The sequence below is a fragment of the Camelina sativa genome, chromosome 14 (assembly GCF_030686135.1).
Source record: "Camelina sativa cultivar CO46 ecotype springtype chromosome 14, ASM3068613v1".
NCBI lineage: Eukaryota > Viridiplantae > Streptophyta > Magnoliopsida > Brassicales > Brassicaceae > Camelina > Camelina sativa.
The window spans coordinates 9,890,037-9,905,304 of record NC_141893.1 but is presented as its reverse complement, the minus strand read 5'-3'; the positions used below and the strand labels follow the sequence as shown (position 1 = coordinate 9,905,304).

Here is a 15,268-nt window from a genome sequence, read left to right as displayed (position 1 = left end):
TAAAATAATCCTACATCTGTCAATTCTTTATTAGGTACTAAATAAAATATATATATATTTTTTTTTGAGTAACTGGAAGAGTTCTCCCGTTGTAAATGCCCTAAGGCCATCTATAGTATAGTGGAGTTACTCATGTAATTACTCTTATTAAAAAAATAAGAAAAAGATGAGAGATAAAAGTAAAAAGAAGAGTAACCCTTTTTGCTGGAGAATTTTGAGAACATTGTGAAAAACTTTCCTCGACAAGTGGAATTTATTTATTGGCACATATTTTTAAAAGTAAATAAAAAATAAAAATGTGTAATAATTTTTTTTTTTTTTGTTTTCTGAGCAACATTTACAAGTAAAAATGGTCTAAGGAATGAGGAAAGGCATAAGAAGAAGTAAATAAATAGTAGTATAAAATCTCTAACTTTTCTGAAGAAAGGAAAAAAAAAAAAGGAAAGCCAATAAGGGAGAATAAAAGGTACGGAGAAAAATGTAAAAAGTACAGCTAAGATAGAAAGATAGAAGAGTTTCCCGATGAATTTTAAGACAGAGACACTTAACTCTGTCTTCTGTGATTTGTCAGTTCCTCATCATTGGTCTTTCCCACCACCTGATCTCTTGTCCTATATGCTACATCCCCACCCGGTTTACTCTCATTTAACCGGTCCTTCTTCATTCTTCTTCAAAATGTCTTAACCTTTCCAGCAGTTACAAACAACAAATTTAAATTCCCGGGAAAATAACTATTTTTATTCTCTCAATTACGAAATCTTCAAACTTATAGTATGAGACTTGGTTAATTCTAATCTTAACCCCTCTGACTTCGCCTTATTTTAAGCATTTAAAATACAAATATTTATTTCTCTTGATTCTTTTTCCTCAATATGGATCCATTCACAATGATTGTTTGAATTGAAAAAAAAATTCCTTCAATTATATAATTATTATATTGTATCAGTTCAGTTTCGATGAAATGAATTTTATCTTCTGCTAACATTCTTACATGTTAGTACTAATTATTCCATTTATCCGCTCTTTTATATATATTATTATTTGAAAATATGTCCCTTTTTTTTTTGTCAGCGAAAATATGTCCCTTAATAAATCAATTATTTTAATAAACACATTCAATCTGTTCCAAAACAAATACAAAAAAAAATAGTAATTTCAATTTGTTTTCATACTTGTCCTGTTTTGAGCGAGCGACGAAAGTAATCTCTAGAATTGAATGACGAATTCCGCTTATTAGTGTTAGATTTTGATACTAATCGAGATTCTTAATCGTTCTTTTAAGCCGGCTACATTGTTTTCTAAAAACTCAAAGGTGTGCATAGCTTTGTTTACGATTTGATCATTGCTCAAGAGAGATATACGTTTCTGATTTTGTGTAAAACACCTTTTCGTTTATCTGTGTTTGGATTCAGATGGAAGAGATTGTTTTGAAACCAAAGGATGCAGTCGATTGGTCATATAGAGGCGAAGGAGCTGTAAATTTGGTTCTCGCTTACATTGGATCTTCTCCCACTTTCGTGAGTCTCCTCTTTTGATCTGTTTCTCAGACCAAAACACGATTTTGCTTTAATGTCATTGTTTTTGGTATTGGGAAAGAAGTAGTTACATTGAAACTATCTGTTTTGTTTTGTTTGTGTGTTATGTGTGAAGTTGGGAAAGATGATGAGGATACACAAAATGCCAAAAGATGGGAATGAAAATGGAGACAAAAGTGAAAATGGTCTTACTACTCATGAAAAGCTTATTTGGGGAGACGTTAAGGAACTTGTATCTTGCCAGAACAAGGAGATTAAAGAGTATTTGTTTGTCAAACATGTCATGAGACCTTTGTTGGGTCATAAACATGTAAATCCTGGAGTATGTTTCCTCTTCCTTTTCTTCTCTTCTCATGATTGTAACGGAAACTGGAAGTTGCATTAATTAGAATGTTTTTTAAGATGATGATTAACGTAATTTACCTGTGTTGGTGCAACTTTGCAGACACGTCTTCTCGTAGCAAAGGAATTCCTTGAATCTGTTGAGAAAATTATAACATCTCAGCGCCCTTCTTGGAGAGCTGATGCAGCCAGTGTGGATACTAACCGCAGTTCCGTGCTTCTCATGGATGATTTGACACTTTTCGCTCACGGTAAATGGATATTTGTGTGTTTAACAATTGATAAGGTTCTCTCTTTCATTGTTTTGTTTGACTTGCAAGTAAACTATGATGTGTGAGCTTGTAGCTTTTGTCTCTTGGATTTAAGCTATTGTTTTTGGTTTATGGATAGATACATGTCGCAGGCGTTAATGATCTCCTCTGCTTTCAGGTCATGTTGAGGATAAACCATGCTTAAGTGTTGAAATAAAGGTGTTCATGATCATTATCTTGTGCTTTCTTTATATGTTGGCTTAGCCATTGAATGCTACATTTGGGCTGATATATGTTTGCTCTGATGAAGTAGCCCAAATGTGGATTTCTTCCATCTTCAAGTTTCGTAGCTGAAGAAAATGTTATTAAGAAGAGTATAACTCGTTTCCAAATGCACCAATTTCTGAAGCTTAAGGAAAACGAGGTAATACTTCTCCTACATCCTTCTGAACGTTCTCAGAATTCACAATGCCTAATACGCTAAAACCATGTATTGCAGATCTCAGAAATCAGTGAGTATGATCCCTTGGACCTATTCTCCGGATCAAAAGATAGAATACACAGAGCAATAAAAGCACTCTACGCCACACCTCAGAACAATTTCCGCGTGTTCTTGAATGGAACTTTGGTGTTTGGAGGCTTAGGTGGTGGCATAAGCAAAACAACTTCAAAGGTTGAAGTAGCTTTTGAGCATATACTCAAAGATATAATCAAAACCGATGATGGCTTACGTGCAGATCGTTTCATAGAGCTTGTAGCAGAAACTGTCTACTCATCCGAAGTTCTAGATCAGCTTCTAGACGTCCAGAAGCTGGACAAATATAACATCGAGGGAGCGATTCACGTGTACTATGACTTGATTGACCAGCCATGTAAAGTGTGCAGAGACTTGGAGAAGAGTAAATCATTAAATCAGTATAGTTCCATACATTCAATTCCACTAGATGAAAAAGTGAAAATTTTGAAGGATTTTCTAATATCTGCCACTGCAAAGGACTGTAGTGTAATGATGAGTTTTAGATCAACAGACGTTAGGCTCTCAAGGTCATCTTCCCACAGTAATCTTCATCTCGAATCAACAAAGCAAGAATTTGAGTATAAGGTACATGTGGTTTTTTTTTTTAATTCTTCATATATACTTAATTTTTGCTTTGATTGAATTGTCTCTCATAAACTGAGCTCAACATCGTCCGTAGGTACATTTCATTGATCTTGATATGAGACCTTTGAAGAAAATGGAAGTCTATTACGAATTAGACAAGAAGATCATGAACACATACCTGGAGATGCTGAAGAAGAAAGGAGATCAACCTTGATGCTTCTAGACTTTTCATATGTCATAGAGGGTGCTCTCAAAAACATTCTTGATTGGTAGTAAGTATTTTTATGTTTCACTTCTCACGTAACAGTTTCCTACTCTTTTCACTTATCTCAATTCATAAGACTCATTTGTACTAGATGATATGCAAAGAATCCCACAAAATAAGAGATAAGTGTAGAGCTTGGTCGTACAATACGCACAATATTACAGATCCACTAGAAAGTCCAAACGCACAAATTAAATAACTTAGAAGACCATTAATAACAATAGTTAAGCATGCTGATCAAGAGCTTAATGCAGCTGAGCTCAATATAATACTAGACATTACGCAGCTGGTGGCACCTAGGATTAGATAGTCGCCAAAGTCTATGAACACCTAAACGAAGCTTAAGCCTTTTAGAACGCTGTCAGAGGTGCACAGAATCCTTCTTAGTGTCGTCTTTAATCCAATATACACCCCGCAGACGAAAGTTTCCTGTAGTCTCATTGATGATTCTTCTAACAATAGCTCTGCCCTGTACCGGTTCACCAGCCTGAGCCTTAGCCAAGTCATTATAGGTGATGTAGACAACTGTAGTCTTTTTGGAGTTACGCGGCCCCACATCTTGAGTAGTTTCAATCGCCACTTGCACAATCTCCAGCTGGGAGAGATGGTGGGTGTGATGGTCCTGCAGAAACAATCGAATAATTACCAATTAGGGAGTGCCACTATCAATATTGATATGAAAAACCAAAAACCAATGGAAGGGAGACCAAAAAAAGACTCACATCTGTGAGACTCCTATCAAGAAAAACAAGTGCAAGTTCCAAGTATAGACGAATCCAATCATTGTCTTGCAACTCTGACAGATGTGATCACTACAACAAGGCAGAAAGCAAAAACCACAACAGGTGAGTTATTACTAATGATCTTACCAGGTGGAACCGGTTTGTATCAGTGAAAGACGATGGCCAACGAGGCAATTTTTTACTGGAAAACAAACCATCGGGTGGTGGTGTTGGATCGCTATGAGGCTCCTTGGTGGTCACTATGCATGCAATGTTAATCAGCAAGATGTACGATAATTAATGCACCACTAACTCAAGTCTATAAGTGAAATCGTTAATTACCTAGAGGTCTAGCGATAGGGCACCCCAAGTCTAGAAAGCCAAAACTCCTTTCCTGAACAAGAACTTGAAAGGCTTGCTGCAAACGGCTATCTGGAACACGTGCAACCAGACTAAGGTAGTAAGAGGAAGGACCGCCAGTCACCCTCATGTTGAAACTCTGTAGGCTAAGCTGTAAGAAAAGAGCAATTTAATTTAATTGGTATAATAATAATAGTCACACCATATCAAGCACTTACCTCTAACAAATTGTAGCGATGAAGCCCCAACCTAGCATAAAGCTTGACCAAAGAACGAAAAGGATAACTAGGATACTTGCCTCCACATTCGAAGTGAGTGTTAGTGTTACCGTTGGGAAAATCGAAACCCTATATAAGAAAAACCCCCATTAGAGAAAATATAATCAATCTAAACAAATAAGGAGATGAAAGAATTACATCAGATTCACTGCTGTGCAGAGGAATTATGTCTTGTGTATAGGCCAACCGACGAATCATCTTTCTGCTCGTCGTCAAGTACGAAATTTAGCGGCGGAGGCTTTTGGTCGATTTAGGAGGTTTGCTAGGCGAAGGATTCATTATCGGCTTTAGTTGGGCCTTCTCAATTTTAAATCTTTAATGATCACATGTTTGATGTTTGGTAGCCCCGTTCGTTTTTTCATCAAACCATTGTTAACCGGACACTAACCGAACCGAAATCGTTGTAGTTAATTTGACCGTAGATTTTGTCCAAACAAGATTAAACTACACAACAGTTTTTTAGTACCATAGAATGGGAAAATACAAAAGGACAACAAAAACGTGTAAAACCAAGAACATTCCCCTATTACGTTAACTTAATTGTTTGTGACAGTCGCACACACTTATAAATTACACTTAAAAGTCCAAAAGCACAAATTAAATAACTTAGTTAAGCAGCGGATAATGTGGGACGGGTCTTGTATACCTGGTGGCACCTAGGATTAGATAATCTCCAAAGTCTAAGAACACCTAAACGACGCTTAAGCCTTTTAGAACGCTGCTTGTTGTCCAGAGCTTTTTCTCCAACAGGGAGAGATAGCGCTGCAGAAACAAAAACCATGCACGAGTGAATCAAATTAGTACCAGTAGTAGGGAGTGCCACTATCATTGATATGCAAAACAGATGAGAGAGAGAGAGAGAGAGAGAGAGAGAGAGAGAGAAAATCTCACCTCTGTAAGAGTCCTGTCGTGAAAAACAAGTGCAAGTTCCAAATAGAGACGAACCCAGTCATTGTCTCTCAACTCAGATTCTTTCACCTGCAAAATTTGTCAATAATTCATCACTAGGCAAAAAGCAAAACCACAAGTGAGTGAGTGAGTTGTATTAGTTACTATTACCAGGTGAAACCGTTTTCTATCATTGAAAGCAATCTCCGATGGCCAATCAGGCAATTCATCACTGAAAAACAAACCATCAGGTGGTGGAGGTGGATCGCTATGAGGACGTAGGAAAGGCTCGGTCACTATCAAGCAAATGTATAAGATGTATAAGATGTAATGACCACAAATCAAGTCTAACTGCACCATAAATATATGTCCAAGTCAAATCTTAAATTACCTAGAGGTCTAGCGATAGGGCACCCCAAGTCCAGAAAGCCAAGACCCCTTTCACGAACTAGAACTTGAAAATGCTGCAAACCGCCATCTGGAACACGTGCAACCAGACTGACGTAGTAAGAGGAAGGACCGCCAGTTATGCTCACGGTGAAACTCTTTAGGCTATCCAGCTGCAAGTTTGTACCCTGAAAGAAGATAATTGAGAATGCTAAGTTAATTTCATTTGGTATACTAATAATAATAATAGTCACACCATATCGATATTACATAGAACACTCAAATTTTTTTACCTCCAACAAATTGTAACGATGAAGCCCCAACTTAGCATAAAGCTTGACCACGGAACCAAAAGGAAACTTTGGATGATTATCTCCCCATTCAAAGCGACGAAGGCGCCGGTGGCGAGTGTTATCGTTGGGAAAATCGAAACCCTAAGAAAACCCATTAGAGAAACTATAACCAATCGGTAATATAGGAACGGTTCACTGTATCAATCGGTACCCTAAAGGAACACTAGCTAGTCATCTCAAACACAATCAACCTCATCTAAACAATTAGAAGATGAAAGAATTACATCAAAATAATTGCTCTGCGGAGGAATTATGTCTTTTGTATAGTCCAACATGTTTAATTAATTATGTCTTGAGCAGTTTTTGCGGGTTTCGAATAGTTTGGATCTATGTAACTTTTATATACAAAGTTTACAAACCATATAGAAAAACCTAAAATATTTCTGTTTGGTTTGATTCAGATATCTTTTAGTTCGGTTCGGTTCAGACAAGTAAAAGGAGAACCAAATATATTTTGGGGGTATTTCTAGGGCTTCAGATTTCTATGTTTTGGGGGTATTTCTAGGGCTTCAGACAAGTAAAAGAAAAATCATTCTATGTTTTGCCATTAGTACATTTAAGTTTTGAATGTCTATATCCTCCCAAACTTGAATGTTCGTAAGCTAATAGAAAAACGGACGAGAATGAAAATACATGTGAGAATGGTGGGGGTTAATGGAGACTGCAGATGCATAAACCAAACACTGAGCTAAAGCCTAATACTATTAAGAGTATGGTGTGTTGTAGGTTTACCTGGTTCACAAAACCCTGCAATGCTTCAAGAATCTCCTTGGTTGCTATTCTTTCAGCCAAAGCCATCTTTAATTTATTTATCCCTTGAGAGAGAGAATCTTCTGAATATTGAGACGACAGTTGAAGGTTCGCAACCTCCCGGATTTGATCATTGGTTAGCGGCTGAAGATATGGCATCACAACCTGAAAAGCCAATTGGAAAACAATTTTAGGTGCTTTAAAGAGTGAAAGGACTATAACATAAAGGTCAAAATCCACAACGAATGAAGTTTACATGTAACAGCTCGGATGGGCGGAAACCTCCAATCCACTGAAAGAAACGCTCAGTCGAAGTTCGCCACATGCCTGATACCAAGTAGCACGCATCAATCCTTGCAGCATCAGCTTTGATGCGGAAGAGATTTGCGTAGTGGTCCAAGCAAGAATCTACTAACATTCATGAGTTCAATGTCACTCATATGAGCTTGGAGTGCTGTTCGAATCTCACTAACTCTCCTGTTCTGCTCTTCTAGCCAGAGTCCGTATTCCCTTTCGAATGCAACAATCCCTCGTGAAGAATTATGTGTTTAAGAGTTTAATGTATTGACGATTATAGTATAACCCAACATATATATATATACTTTTATATGAAATTACCAACCTGTGTTCATGGTCATAGATAACTAGTATCTGATTTTGATAATCAATGAACAGAGAATAGGTATCATCGAGTTAGTATGAAACAGATAAATTTTCATGAACAGAAAACAAAGAACTTCACCTGCTGCTACTTTGCTCAAGCTGTGACACAATTTCAACTAAACAGCAAAAGCTCCAAACTTGTATCAAGAATTACAAATTCAGTCTTTAAAGAATCTGACAAGACACAAGAAGAGAGAGAAAAGAGAGTATGTTTCTAGCTCACCCTCACTAGAATCAATCAAGATCCCAAAGTTACAAACGGTCACCCACACAAGAGTAAACAGGAGAAGTTTTGCAACAGTTCTAGGAAATAAAACACCAGTTTTCAAGCTCACCAAGTTTCAAAAATTGAATCTTTTGAGAAATTACAAAACGTATATATCAATCACCCATTTTGAAACCAGAAAAGTTCTAACACAAAGAGGATTATTTTTATATATTTTAGCAACCAGACATAGAATCAAAATGGTAAAGCTTTAACCAACCTTCACTGATGAGCAGAGAAATTTTCTTCACCACGACATAAGAATGATGAAACTTTAAGCCATTTTTGTTTCCTTCCTTCTTTATTTCTTTTTTTCCTTACTTTTCTCCCCCATTAGCGATGAAAGTAGAAACGCAACGATGAGGATGACAATGCGCACTTTGAGAAAAGCAAGCAAAACCCAAAAGTTCACCAACCATAGTCTTCATAACCGGTTTCATATCAGTTCGGTCTAACGTTAACGCATCACCGGTATTTTGTATTCAAGTCCCTCACAAATACGTAAAACTAGATGTTGGACACAAATTCTCATATACGAAGAAGACTGCAAAGCCTGTTATATTTTACAAATATGAAGGAGCCTTATTTATCAAATGTTTGTTTCCACCCAAATTTACACCTTATTCGTTTTACCTAAACCAAAAACTTCAATGAGGAAGGTGATGCTCTAATGGAGCCTTCATTTCCAAACACTTAATGAGAGATAAACAAGTCCCTAGCTAAACATCATCCAAGGTTGATGACTCTTTCTCTTTGTTTTGCCTCCTAACTTGTTAAGTGTGTTCTCGTGGACGAGCTGCCCAAAGAGAACTAAGAGCACGAAGCCTGTGGAAGTACTCCCCTAGAGCGAGCAAGCCTCGAGCAGACTGTCTTGTCGTCAAGATCTTACTCATTTGCTGCAGAGTCTGTTGCCTTAGATGATCCGCCTGTTCCAACAGAGATGGTTTCAATGCATTATACAGACAGAAAGATGCAAGCTTTCTTGGTTTTTGCAGAATGAAAATGAAACATCATTGATTTAAGAAGAAAGATCATGGAGACTACAAAAGCACACATCAAACACATTTAGCTATATTACGATATGAAGATTATTGGCAGGTTACCTGGTTCACAAAACTCTCCAATGCTTGGAGATTCTCCATGGCCGAAGCCATTTGAGCCCCATGATTCCTGGACTCGACAACTTTTATCTGAACTGCTATGCTTTCGACCAAACTCTGCTGAAGTTTATCTAAGCCTTGAGAGAGAGCCTCCTCTGCTTGCTGAGATGATTGTTGGAGGTTACGCACCGCCAACAGTTGCTGATCGGTTAAGGGCTCAATGTATGGCATCACAACCTAGACAAACAATAAGCGTTGAGATTGTCTTCTCAAGAGTGAAGGCTATAACGTGTAAAGGTGAAAAAAGGGTTTACATTCAACAGTTCAGATGGGCGGAAACCTCCAATCCATTGAAAGAAGCGTTCAGTTGAAGTTCGCCACATCCCCGACATCAAGAAGAACACATCAGCCTTTGCAGCATCAGCTTTCATGCGGAAGAGATTTGCGTAGTGGTTCAAGCAAGTATCTACCAGCATTTTGAGCTCAATGTCACTGATATGAGCTTGGAGCGCTGTTCGAATCTCACTAACTCTTTTGTTTTGCTCTTCGAGCCAGTGTGTGTATTCCATTTCAAATGCAGCAATCCCTGAATAAGGTTTCATTGAGATCATTATTTCTTTAAGATATTGAGGATTAAGAGATTAAGCAATGCTAACATAAAGCTTATTTAGTGATATAAAAGCCAACCTGAGTTCATGTTCCCAGCTGGTCCTAGATAACTAGTGTCTGATGAATTGCGTACGCATAATCCCTAAAACAAACCAAATTCACTGAGTCAGTATGAGTCATATAGAGCTTGATGAACATGTACAGAACAAAAAAATAAGATTGAGCTAACCTGTTGCCTAGCTCTGACAAGTTCCTGCTCGAGCTGTGACAACTTCAACCGGCTTTCTTCTAACTGTTGGACATGGGCCTACAGGCACACAGACGTAACTTTGCATAAGCATCCCTTTTTACCATTAACCACAAGAAAATCCCACCAAGGGACCTTTTCTTACCTTCTTTCTCAAACGGCTTTTGCGAGCAGCTTCACGGTTCTGAGCCAAACGCCGTTTCATCTGTGCATACAGAAGGAACAACAATTCATGTCATCACGCCGTGTCTCTTCCTCTAATTCTAAAGATTAAAATGGAGAAGGAGGAGTTTATGAGGTCTTCGAAACCAAAAGGTACAAAGTAGCCTTAAAATGCTAAAATGTCTCTACCTTATCATTAATCCGGTCTTCGTCCTGATCATTATTACTAGAAGGTTCTGCTTCAACAGAGTTATTATTATACAAAGAAGCATAATTCGCCTGCACATAATTTAACCATACAATCACCAAACAAACAAACAAACAAACACTTATAAAAATCAGTCTTAAAGCATGAATCAGGGAATAAAGAATATCTCACTCTATTGTTATCATCAGTTTCAGGTCTAGCATCAACCTCAAGTGTTGTTGTAGAACTCTGATTGTTACTAATATTGTTGACATCTGATTTGAAAGGATTCTCCCAACCAGATAACTGTTGGAATGGTTCATACATGCCCATGTCTCTGAATGTTTCAACTTGAGTAGAAGAAGAAGAAGAGCTCAACATCTGTAAGTCAACAATTACAGACTCAAGCTTATTGTATTGAAGAAACAAAGTCTCTAGCTCAGCAGCTTTCAATACATACATATACAGATCCAATCGATATCCTTAAAAATTACATTGCTGATACTAAACACAACCATAAACAGTAGTACAAGTTTCTCGAGTAGTAATAGTGTTTAGCTAATAATAATAAAGGTTGAAACTTTAAGACGCAACTCTCCAAAAAAAAAAAAAAAAAAAGAACCTTTTGAAGAAACATAGCCAAATAGAGCAATACCCATTAAAATTAGAAAGTTTGCAACAAGTAAAAACAAAAAACAAAAAACTTGGAAAATTGTAAAGATTCCAAAACCAACCTCCATTGATAAACAGAGAAGAAACTCATGACGATGTCGAGAGATGAAGAGTGAATCTTAGCATTCTCTTGGTATATTACGATTAAAACAACGGGTGACCACAAGAGAGAGTTAGAGAAACGAAGAAACTTCTTTGGTCAAAACTTAGAGGTGAAGCGTACCCATCACTGAATAAAAAAAAGAAAAGAAAAAAGCAGAGATATTTATTTGTATTTCTCTTAAAAGAAAAAGAAAAAAACTAAATTTTCTTTTTGTGTTGTGTTGTTTGATTTGATTAGTCCATGAGATGAGAGAGCGTAGAATAATAAAAGCAAGTTGGAGTAAACGAACGATGAAACGACAAAAGCACACCCACACCGGGAGAAAACAAATCGAGAGAAGAGAGAAGAAAAAGTCGAAGTCTTTTCCTCTGTTTCAAAAGTTGACCTTAGCGTGCGCCTCTGTTTCTAAAATACGCGTTTGTTTGATGAGATGGCTTGGATTCTCATCGTCGGCCGACACATCAACTTTGCTATGGGGGGAATATTCCGGCAGGCTTGCGTATACTTTATTCCATCGTTTCGTCTAATATACAGAATCTGAATCTTTTATATTATACTAGTATTTTATTATGTGTATATGATTCGTTTATCATTTTAAAAAAAAAAAAAAAAAAAATCAGAATCACTAATCAAAACGTAGATTCACATTCGTGTTTTTCACGTTAAAACAATACAATACGTAATTCAGATTTTTAAGTCTAGATTGGCAAAGCGGAGAGGGGAGCAACAACGGTAAGCAGCTGAAGCAGGGGCGGGGAGCAGAAAGCTGTGAGCGGGGACGGGAAGGAAGACCTAATTTTTTTTAATAAATAAAAATGCTTGAAAAACAAATTTATTTATCACTAATTTTATTAAAAACAAAATTATAAAAAAACATCTTGTTCAGAAACAAATAACAAAAGCAAAAAAAAAAAAAAAATCATCTACGAGTTCTCCATATATGCACCATAAAGGAATATTGAAACTATATTCGAGTATATTGTTGATTATTTGGACTCAAGTCAAATATTTTTTTACCAGAATATTTTTGTTTCCAAATTAATATATTTTAAGTGATAATTATTTAAAAATAATAACCCAAACTCTCTCAAATCCAGCGTCATAACGCTTTACTTTTTATAGCAGTTATCATTTTCTTTAACACGTATGAAAGAGATAAAATTATTTTTGATTGGTGTTGAGCATGGGCGTTTGACACATAACGCTTGCAAAAACGCTTTGCCAATCTAGCTATAAGTCACAAGTTTTTCTCGATAAATTTTTGTATGAGTGTGTAACCGTTGAGTATATGGCCTTTTAATGGAGCTAACATATTAACATGATATTCTTAACTTACCAAATGAAAGTAAAGAGTTTTGAATAAACGTATGATATGGGAAAATGCCATTGGTTCTTGATTCTTGAATAACAAAAAATTAAACACCTTACAAATTATTGAATAAAGTTGATATATTATGGGAATTTGGTAAAAATAACCTAAAGAAAAACTATATTTAACTAACTAACCACTCTAACCATCTATCTATTATATACCATGTATTATCTATAATAATGACAAGTTTGTCCTCTATGCTATGAGAATAAGGCCTTGAATGGCACTAGATTTTACATTGGTTTTTGGCTTTAGATTATGGAAAATCCATTTTTGAAACCATTCAAGATTATGAAAAAATAGATTTCCTAAAATTTAAGAAAACTAGTTTTTGGAGGATTTTAGGAATTTCTTCATAAAATCTAAAAACCACATTTTGTGGGTTTTCACTTTTCAACGTGATTTTTTTTCTTTTTCTTTTTCCTAATATATTTATTTATTTTAGTTTACTTATAAATTCCAAAACAAACGAAACTATTTTTTTGTGCAAGGAACAAACTAAAACCTATTCTACGGATATTTCCTCAAGACTTGCATATTTGTTATTATTAAACTAATTTTTCTTATATACTTTTTTTTACTATAAAAGAGCTACGTTTCATACTTGTCTTCTACACTCACACAAATTTCATTCCCATCCCATGAGTGCAAACTTCTAAGCAAATCAAGCTTGGATTTTTTGCGGTAAATTTTAGTCTAACACCATTATTTATTTATATCAACACTATTTAGTTAGAAAATTTTATTTTGTTGTTACGATGTTTACATTAAAAGTTATTGTAGGTATGGCTTATCGAGGACAATCATCAAATGCCAGAGGGGTACTTATTTAGTTGATATGTTTATTTTCTAGTGATGTCTATCCTACCGTAGTACAAAATTACCTTGACTAATTATGTGTATGTAAATAATTAATATGATATAAAGCCGAAGATTCAATGGACCGATAGTATGGTTCATCATTTACTTGAAATATATGAGACTGAGATGGAGCTTATTAATTGGCGTATTGGCCCTCTAAAGAAAGAGAGTAAAGCGAGAATTAGAAAAGGATTTCAAGAAGCCACAGGTCACGATCTTGAATGGCTTCCACTAAAAAACAAATTTTACAGTTTCAAAAAGCTATATGATGTTTATTGTCGTCTGATCGAAAAAACTGGAGTTGGACTTGATCCCACCACTCTAGCTATTGACATGGACGACTCATGGTGGGATGAACGTATTAAGGTAATATTTACGTATCCTATCACATGATATTGTTAGTTAACAACATATATAGTAAACTAATATATTAAATCTTTTATATATATATAGGAAACACCAATTGCTTCGAAGCTCCGAGAAAATCCTCTTATCGACCTCGATATAATGGATCGGCTTTTCAGCACCAAACACATCAATTCAGACCATATAGCTGAAGAAGATTCTGATTCAGATGAAGAATTAGAGCAAAACAATACTCCGATGCAGTATATGGAAGGGATTCGGGATGAAATTTCTGCATCACTATAGAGTTCTAGATGATGATGATAGTACTTTTGCAATAATGTGTTTTCTGTTTGCAATAAACGTATTTTTGTTTTCTGCATCACTGCATTTTTTTATCTCTAAAAAATAATTTATAATCTTTATTTTACTATTTAAAAAATAATTATTATACATAAAAAACCAAAAACTAATCAAGTTACCATCCAAGATTTTGCAAAATCCAAAAACTAAAAACCAAAATCTAAAAACCAGTAAAAAACCAGCAGCCATTCATGGCCTAAATAGACATCCCTCACTCCTCTCTATACACACGTCTCACATACTAACATGTTTTTTTTTAACTATTTCCATAGTTCTATCATAATTGCTTTAAATATTTTACAAAAATAAAATAAAATCATTTGTAAAAATATTTTTTTATAGTATTTGCCTGATTAGAGTTAGGTTAATAATTTGACTAGAGTTTGATTAAAGTTTATCACAATTCGTATATTTTTGTGCATTTAATTTTACTGTTAGGATTGCCTATATTATATTTTATAGGATGTAAGGTTTTTATTTGATGTGCGTTTAAGTCAAATGTTTGTGTTCTTTATATTGTATCTCTTAGGGTATAACGTCTTTTTTTCAACATGTTTTTTACTTTGTTAGTTTCTTTATTTTGTGCATGTATCTTCATGTAATTTATTATCATCACCGCTACCGCCACTAATATCACCACAACCACCATTATCACAATTATGTCATTACTAGAACTACAACTACTATTATCATCTACTACTGTTAAATTATTGTAGGTTGTGTTAAATGTTCAAATAATATGTAATGTAGTGTACTATTCTATTTGATATTTTTCTATAAAGAATTTTATTTTTTTTAATTACCAATACTATTCATCATTTTAAAATTTTCATATTCCGATTTTAAATATTAAACCTATGTCAAATGCAGAAAAATTCTATATTTTGTTTACATAAATTTTGGATTTCATATTAATTTTGTTGAAAAGATAAATTAATAATAAAATAAAGAGGTAAAGTGATTTATTCAAATAATAAATTTAAAAAAAAAACAAAGAAACAAGCTAATATTGTCTTTCTTTCTTCTTCCATGGGCACGTGTGTTGCTTCTCAAAGTCAGTTTCGTCATTTTGTATGATCTATAGGT

General features: G+C 35.2%; 3 protein-coding genes across 4 annotated transcripts; 1 reads left to right on the top strand and 2 right to left on the bottom strand.

Moving 5' to 3' along the window:
* Positions 1 to 880: 880 nt before the first annotated feature.
* Positions 881 to 3,563, top strand: LOC104740911 (inositol-pentakisphosphate 2-kinase-like). Its single transcript, XM_019235353.2, has 8 exons — positions 881 to 1,312; positions 1,413 to 1,517; positions 1,651 to 1,857; positions 1,981 to 2,128; positions 2,307 to 2,347; positions 2,442 to 2,552; positions 2,628 to 3,230; positions 3,325 to 3,563. Exons 2-8 carry the CDS (start codon positions 1,413 to 1,415, stop codon positions 3,442 to 3,444), a joined length of 1,335 nt encoding a protein of 444 aa, XP_019090898.1. The 5' UTR covers positions 881 to 1,312; the 3' UTR covers positions 3,445 to 3,563.
* A 293-nt stretch (positions 3,564 to 3,856) lies between these two features.
* LOC104740910 (uncharacterized) lies at positions 3,857 to 7,789 on the bottom strand. Its single transcript, XM_019235486.2, is given in 12 exon segments — positions 3,857 to 4,117; positions 4,218 to 4,477; positions 4,560 to 4,728; positions 4,796 to 4,924; positions 4,994 to 5,080; positions 5,552 to 5,617; positions 5,747 to 5,833; positions 5,915 to 6,039; positions 6,135 to 6,318; positions 6,424 to 6,564; positions 7,216 to 7,398; positions 7,490 to 7,789. Coding segments are annotated over 12 exon segments (1,854 nt in total). The 5' UTR covers positions 7,652 to 7,789.
* Positions 7,790 to 8,673: 884 nt separating this feature from the next.
* On the bottom strand, positions 8,674 to 11,857 carry LOC104740906 (transcription factor TGA3). Of its 2 annotated transcripts, XM_010461632.3 has the most exons (9): positions 11,201 to 11,857; positions 10,659 to 10,847; positions 10,469 to 10,558; positions 10,263 to 10,322; positions 10,100 to 10,177; positions 9,949 to 10,012; positions 9,576 to 9,847; positions 9,265 to 9,498; positions 8,674 to 9,087 (listed from the first exon to the last, which is right to left on the bottom strand). In XM_010461632.3, exons 1-9 carry the CDS (start codon positions 11,204 to 11,206, stop codon positions 8,935 to 8,937), a joined length of 1,146 nt encoding a protein of 381 aa, XP_010459934.2. In that variant the 5' UTR covers positions 11,207 to 11,857; the 3' UTR covers positions 8,674 to 8,934. The 2 variants fall into 2 exon arrangements, with proteins under 2 accessions (XP_010459934.2, XP_087341485.1); XM_087485359.1 differs by lacking the exons at positions 10,659 to 10,847; positions 11,201 to 11,857 and having other exon boundaries at positions 10,263 to 10,380.
* Between the last annotated feature and the right edge of the window lie 3,411 nt (positions 11,858 to 15,268).